The sequence below is a fragment of the Mesitornis unicolor genome, unplaced genomic scaffold, assembly GCF_000695765.1.
Source record: "Mesitornis unicolor isolate BGI_N332 unplaced genomic scaffold, ASM69576v1 scaffold5018, whole genome shotgun sequence".
NCBI classification, from domain to species: domain Eukaryota; kingdom Metazoa; phylum Chordata; class Aves; order Mesitornithiformes; family Mesitornithidae; genus Mesitornis; species Mesitornis unicolor.
In genome coordinates this window covers 171,893-179,226 of record NW_010201111.1, presented here as the reverse complement: position 1 = coordinate 179,226, position 7,334 = coordinate 171,893, and the positions used below count along the sequence as shown (strand labels likewise).

The 7,334-nt window shown below is 39.0% G+C and overlaps 1 protein-coding gene across 1 annotated transcript; it reads left to right on the top strand.

Annotated features, from left to right (window-relative positions):
• Positions 1–1,253: 1,253 nt before the first annotated feature.
• RAG1 (recombination activating gene 1) lies at positions 1,254–4,357 on the top strand. Its single transcript, XM_010189965.1, has one exon. It carries the CDS (start codon positions 1,265–1,267, stop codon positions 4,355–4,357), a length of 3,093 nt encoding a protein of 1,030 aa, XP_010188267.1. The 5' UTR covers positions 1,254–1,264.
• Positions 4,358–7,334: the final 2,977 nt, after the last annotated feature.

The following is a 7,334-nucleotide window of genomic DNA, read 5'->3' as shown; positions in this document are numbered from 1 at the left end:
AACTAGGATTTCTAGCAAGTTATGTGAATTGCTAAGTGGCAAGATAATCTGTTAAAGAAACCACAGCTATACCCATTCCTATTTCTAGTGTATAGTCTTAATGTATAGTTTTCCTTATTTTCATTACTCACACCAAACAGATCAGTAAAAACAAAATAAATTAGAAAACATAATTGTATTTTCTCTATACTGTTTGCTTACTTCGTGCAGTTCTCATAGCCAGGTAATGAAAAATAGAGTCACTTAGTCACTTTTGTTGATGTTTCTACACAATTTTGTTTTCTAAGTTTGATGCAGTAACAAAAAGTTTCAGTGTTAGAGATGAAAGTCTTGTATTTATTTTTATACCATACCATATTTCTACGGCAACCACATTGATACTACTTTTGGCTGCATCTCTATGAAAGCTGAAACTGGGGTCACATTTGAACAGACATTTTCAGCTTTCCACTACTAGTAATCCTTACAGAGAGATTTCTCAGCAGGATACTTAAACAGTACTAACTTACAAGGTAAAAATATGCTCTCTAGAGCAAATCTGCAGCCAGTATAAATTGCCATATCTCCTTTAGAGTCCAGGGAACTATAGTGCTTTGCATCAACAGAGGATCTACTCACATTCATTAAGCACATGCTAATGTACCTTAAAAAAACAGGGCCTGAATAAATTCTACACTGGGATCAAGTAGTATGTACTGCTCTGCCCATGTAGAATAGCAGGTATTAGACACTTCAGATCAGATCAAGGACTAACAAATAGTGTGACAGCAGTGGTCTTCCTGATGTAGATAATATAGCATGAGGCAGACAAAATTCTATCTTTCAGACAGGTTCTGTTTCATACAAAGAAGTCACCAAACTTTCAGAACATAGTTCTGTGGTCTGTAGTAGCTTTACTTATGGTAAGCTCAGTCAGGTACAAGAAGGAAGAGGCAGATGTGGATATTCCTACTGGATGACTAATGGCTTTATGTAAGTTGCATTGGTGATCTAATAGACATGTGGATGCCTCAGGATCAAAGTCAAAACACATCTGGGTATTTATCTGAGATTCTGAGTGGACAGCCATGTCTGGGACTCTCAGTTCAGTAGGTGTCTTTGACAAGTAACTCACTTTCAAAGCATTTCTCAGTTAAAGTAATTAGAACTGTTCCATTAAAAACCATGGCATTATTAATTTTGGAAGATAAGCTAACTTAGAGCTTCTTTCACTTTCTCAGGTGATCTGGTTTCTGCCAGACTGCAGTTGTCAGTAGCATCACAAATGGACCTGCCTGAAGAAATTCAGCATCCGTATAGAAAATTTTCTGAATGGAAATTCAAGCTATTTAAAGTGAGATCATTTGAAAAAACACCTTCTGATGACAGCCAACACATAAACAAAGAACAAGTAGAAGAGGTCGCTTCTTCAAACGAACAAATCATACTGCATAAAGATGAAGGACTGCCAAGAGGAGAAAAGATGGACTTAATGGCCAATAGGCAGGCACTTGAGAAAGGTGCCAATTACATAAAAACACAAGACAATAAAGCTCATCAGAACAATCTGAAGCAACTTTGCCGCATCTGTGGAGTTTCATTTAAAACTGATTGCTACAAGAAAACTCATCCAGTGCATGGGCCAGTGGATGATGAAACTCTGTGGCTTCTGAGAAAGAAAGAGAAAAAAGCAACCTCTTGGCCAGAACTTATTGCTAAAGTTTTTAAGATTGATGTGCGAGGGGATGTTGATACTATCCATCCCACTCGATTTTGTCACAACTGCTGGAGTATTATCCATAGAAAATTCAGTAGTGCTCCATGTGAAGTATACTTTCCTAGGAACAGCACGATGGAGTGGCAACCCCACTCCCCAAACTGTGATGTGTGCCACACTACCAGTGGGGGAGTTAAAAGAAAAAGCCAGCCACCTAGAGCACAACATGGCAAACGTGTGAAGACCACTGCAGAACATGCTCGAATAAACAGAGGTGTGAAGAACCAAGCACAGATAAACAACAAAAATTTAATGAAAGAGATTGTCAATTGCAAGAACATACATCTCAGCACAAAGCTACTTGCAGTTGATTATCCAGTAGATTTCATTAAGTCCATCTCTTGCCAGATCTGTGAGCATATTTTGGCAGATCCAGTAGAAACAACATGTAGACACTTGTTTTGCAGAACTTGCATCCTTAAATGCATCAAGGTTATGGGCAGCTATTGCCCCTCCTGCTGGTATCCTTGCTTCCCTACTGATCTGGTAGCCCCAGTGAAATCCTTCCTCAACATCCTTGATAATCTGGGTATAAGATGCCCTGTAAAGGAATGTGATGAAGAGATCTTGCATGGAAAATATGGCCAACACCTCTCCAGCCACAAGGAGATAAAAGATAGTCCGCTCTACAGCCACATAAATAAAGGTGGCCGACCGAGGCAACATCTCCTGTCTTTGACCAGGAGAGCTCAGAAACATCGTCTGAGAGAACTGAAACATCAAGTCAAGGCTTTTGCTGAGAAAGAGGAGGGTGGCGATATAAAGGCTGTATGTATGACTTTGTTCCTGCTAGCTTTAAGAGCAAAAAATGAACACAGACAAGCCGATGAATTGGAGGCTATAATGCAAGGAAGGGGATCTGGACTTCATCCTGCTGTCTGCCTGGCAATCCGAGTCAACACATTTCTCAGCTGTAGCCAGTATCATAAAATGTATAGAACAGTAAAAGCTGTCAGTGGGAGGCAGATCTTCCAGCCCTTGCATGCTCTTCGCACTGCTGAGAAAGCTCTTCTACCAGGTTATCATCCATTTGAGTGGAAACCTCCCTTGAAAAATGTATCCACTAACACAGAAGTGGGAATTATAGATGGACTGTCAGGACTGCCACTCTCAGTTGATGACTACCCGGTAGACACAATTGCAAAGAGATTTCGATACGATGCAGCCTTGGTTTCTGCCTTAAAGGACATGGAGGAGGAGATCTTGGAAGGCATGAAAGCAAAAAACCTGGATGACTATTTGAATGGTCCCTTCACTGTCGTAGTAAAAGAGTCCTGTGATGGAATGGGAGACGTCAGTGAGAAGCATGGAAGTGGACCTGCTGTCCCAGAGAAGGCTGTTCGCTTTTCTTTCACAGTCATGAACATTGCTATAGCACACGGGAATGAAAGCAAGAGGATCTTTGAAGAAGTAAAGCCCAATTCAGAGTTGTGTTGCAAGCCCTTGTGCCTTATGCTGGCTGATGAATCGGATCATGAAACTCTGACAGCAATCTTGAGCCCTCTCATAGCAGAAAGAGAGGCTATGAAAAACAGTGAATTGCTACTTGAAATGGGAGGCATCCTGAGAACATTCAAATTCATCTTTAGGGGTACAGGATATGATGAGAAACTCGTGCGTGAAGTGGAAGGGTTGGAGGCCTCAGGCTCCACTTACATTTGTACCTTGTGTGATGCAACCCGCCTGGAGGCATCCCAGAATTTGGTCTTCCATTCCATAACCAGGAGCCATGCTGAAAATCTTGAGCGATATGAAATATGGAGGTCCAACCCATATCATGAGTCTGTTGATGAGCTCCGTGACAGAGTGAAGGGTGTTTCAGCCAAACCTTTTATTGAGACTGTTCCCTCCATAGATGCATTGCACTGTGACATCGGCAACGCAACAGAATTCTACAGGATTTTCCAGATGGAGATTGGTGAAGTTTACAAGAATCCTGATGTGTCTAAAGAGGAGAGGAAGAGGTGGCAGTTGACTCTTGACAAACACCTCAGGAAGAAGATGAACTTGAAGCCTATGATGAGGATGAGTGGAAATTTTGCTAGAAAGCTCATGTCCAAAGAGACAGTAGAGGCAGTATGTGAATTAATAAAGTGTGAGGAAAGGCATGAAGCCCTAAAAGAACTAATGGACCTTTATCTGAAGATGAAGCCAGTGTGGCGATCTTCATGCCCTGCTAAGGAGTGTCCAGAATTGCTGTGCCAGTATAGCTACAATTCACAACGTTTTGCTGAACTCCTGTCTACAAAGTTTAAGTACAGATATGAAGGCAAGATTACAAATTATTTCCATAAAACTCTTGCTCATGTTCCTGAAATCATTGAAAGAGATGGGTCCATTGGGGCCTGGGCAAGTGAAGGAAATGAGTCTGGAAACAAACTGTTTAGGAGGTTCCGAAAAATGAATGCCAGGCAATCCAAATGCTATGAGATGGAGGACGTCTTGAAGCATCACTGGCTGTATACCTCTAAGTACCTCCAGAAGTTCATGAATGCTCACAAAACTTTAAAAAGCCAGGGCTTCACCATTGATCCAGAGGATAGTTTAGGTGACTCCTTGCCACTGGAGGTCTTGGAAAGCAATGATTCAGTGGAACTTTGAATGTAAAGCGCATTTGGTGTTGGGTTTGTGATGGTGTTTTCCTTCAAGGAGACAGCTCCTTTTTCAGGCCAGTAGAGGTGCAGGGAAGTCTGACATGATCATTTTTACACTCCCTGTTAAAGGTGCTGAGTGGAGTTTAATAAACACCACGTCTGCCGGGAATTTCCAAGAGGCAAAGCAGTGGTGCATTTACCAGTTGTTCTGTAAGATGAAAGCAGAAACAACTTGCAGATAAGGGTCTTCAGTTTATTTTGATCTTAGAGCGTTGTTTATAAGTGAGAACGCCAAAGTAAACAAAGTTTTATATGAAGCGGTATTTTGGAATGAATATGATTCTGGAGAGTTATGACAGTTGGTGGAAAAGGGAGCATGGCTATTTGTTCTGTTTGCATTTTTAAAACTATTTTGCTATTTACTTTTAAAGAGGGTTTCATTATTTTATTGACAGTCCTTTGGCTTTTATAAGTAAGGATTTATCAGTGAGACACTTGGGTAATTGTTTTGGGATGAAGTTCAGTTATTTTTGTATAAAATATTGACTAAAGACGCAAACTTTGATCTCGCAAACTTTAAAAAATACAATTATTTAATATTTATATTGTAGCACTGCTTAGGAGCAGATGGTGGTATCACCATGCTAATTTACTATAGGAAGATATAGGAAACTTAGCTAGAATTTTTAAAAGACATTTTTATTGTAGTCTGTTTACTCTAAATTGCAGACTTGTACTTGTGCCCTTGTGGCAATCTCACTATACAAAGTACCTTCAAGCTCTGCTGTGTAGCTTGTTACTTCATGAGGATTTTATATTTCTATGGTAACTTCAGTATATAGTATAATTTGTATTAGTAGAGTTTTATTGGGTGAATTCCTGACCTCACTGAAGTCACCTGTAAATTGTCATTAATATCAGCAGGTCCACAGTTTCACCAAGTGACTTTAGTCACAGCAGACACGTTTCTCCAGAGATGGATGTTACCTTGATCAGATACATGCTAGTGTTCTGATGTTCTCTGTTAGATATTTCACTGACTGCAGCTGATATGCTCCAACTATATCTGATAAGAAGCATTTTCAAACCTGTCTTATTTGCCAAATATGTAAAAGAGGAATGATATTTATTAACTTCAAAGATAGTTGGCAAACAAGATTAGTTAAAAGGCAATGAACTGCCTTGGAATTACTGCATAATGCATTTTACGTTATTACAGTGATGTTTAGTTGGCATTCCTCCATACTACATTAGATGAACCATTTTGTTGGTAGTATTTGCCTTTCTTAAGTGGTATTTAGTATATTTATATACTAAAATTATATGAATTTCATTCAATGACATATTAATGAAATATACTCAAAAGCACCTCAGATGCCCCCAAATCATCTAGCCTTTCAGATCTGCACCTGTAGCTACGGCATTACTGTGTTTGGAGTAATATAGCTGAAACAAGATTAAATGCAGGAAGAATCAATGCATAGAATCACAGAATCACAGAATCACAGAATATCAGGAGTTGGAAGGGACCTCGAAAGCTCATCCAGTCCAACCCCTGCCAGAGCAGGATCACCCAGACCAGGTCACACAGGAACACGTCCAGGCAGGTTTTGAATGTCTGCAGAGAAGGAGACTCCACAACCTCTCTGGGCAGCCTGGGCCATGCTCTGTCACTCTCACAGTGAAAAAGTTTTTCCTTACACTCACATGGGACCTTCTATGCTCCAGCTTGCTCCCATTGCCCCTTTTCCCGTCATTGGACAGGGGCATGGCTTTTGTTTTTAGTTTGATATGGCAGAAGTTGTTTTGTGAGTGTAAGTGAACAGCAAACTTAAAGAATTAATAGTCTGAAGTTTGTTTAGTAGTATCTTCTTTATGTTATTTACTATATCTTTGAGGGTCTGGTATTTACCATTTATAGACAATGAAAAAATAACATTAAGTGATAACAATTAACACAAATATTAATGTTATTCTGATTATGTCTTACTTTTGATTTTATTAATTAAAATAATATTTTAAAAGTATTCTGTAATTTAAGATTTTGTTTTAATATAGTTTGTTTAAACACAGTTTAACATTATGTCATAATTTGCAGTTGGAAATCATGCCTTTTACTTAAAACATTTACTCTTCTAAGCACTCGTAAGGAGCACAGCATTTTTTGTATGGTGTGCCATGTACATCTACACTTACTGAGTGTTCATTTATAGATTAATTTATTTTTTCAATTCTTTGAATAAAACAAGTATTTTGCTTAAAGCATAAATACCAGTTTTAAGTAAGTATAATTTTTTACCAATAAATGCAGACAAGAAGTATTCCAGGAGTATAAATATCAAGTACAAAGAACATACTTTAGCAGTAAATGCAGGTATAGTTTACATTTTTGGTTGGCATATATTTCATTATGCAAATAGTTGCACACTTGTCTTTTTCTCTCCATATGTATATTTGGGACAACTATATTACCTTATGTTCTATCCTTGACCCTACTTGCATAACCTAGGGCCCCATTTAACAATCTGGACTTGCCTCATGGTGATTTTGACTTCATTTAAGTGCTATACAGTTTTTGCTGCCTTTTGCACAGGAGTGAATTTCACCTCCAAGTAATCCAGACGCACTAATTGCAATACATATGTGGAGTCTATCACTGCAGTGATAGACCAGACTTTGATCATTTTGCACATGTAATTTCAGTGACTCCACTGACATTTTAAAATTCCAAATTCACTTCAAGCTGCTGATGTAACAGCAAGTGATTTGTCTCACTGCCTTCAAAAGGGTTGAGTAAGTTTTATCCATATATGTATGATTTCTCAAGATGGAGCTTATATCCTGGGGAAACTCATCAGACTGAACAGAACCTGGACAGGGGCAGAGGAATGCAGTGGCATGTGAAAGTATTCTTTTGTGAAATATTATTAAGCCATCGAGACATTTCACATTCTACCAGCTCTGGGCAGGATAGCTGACACAGA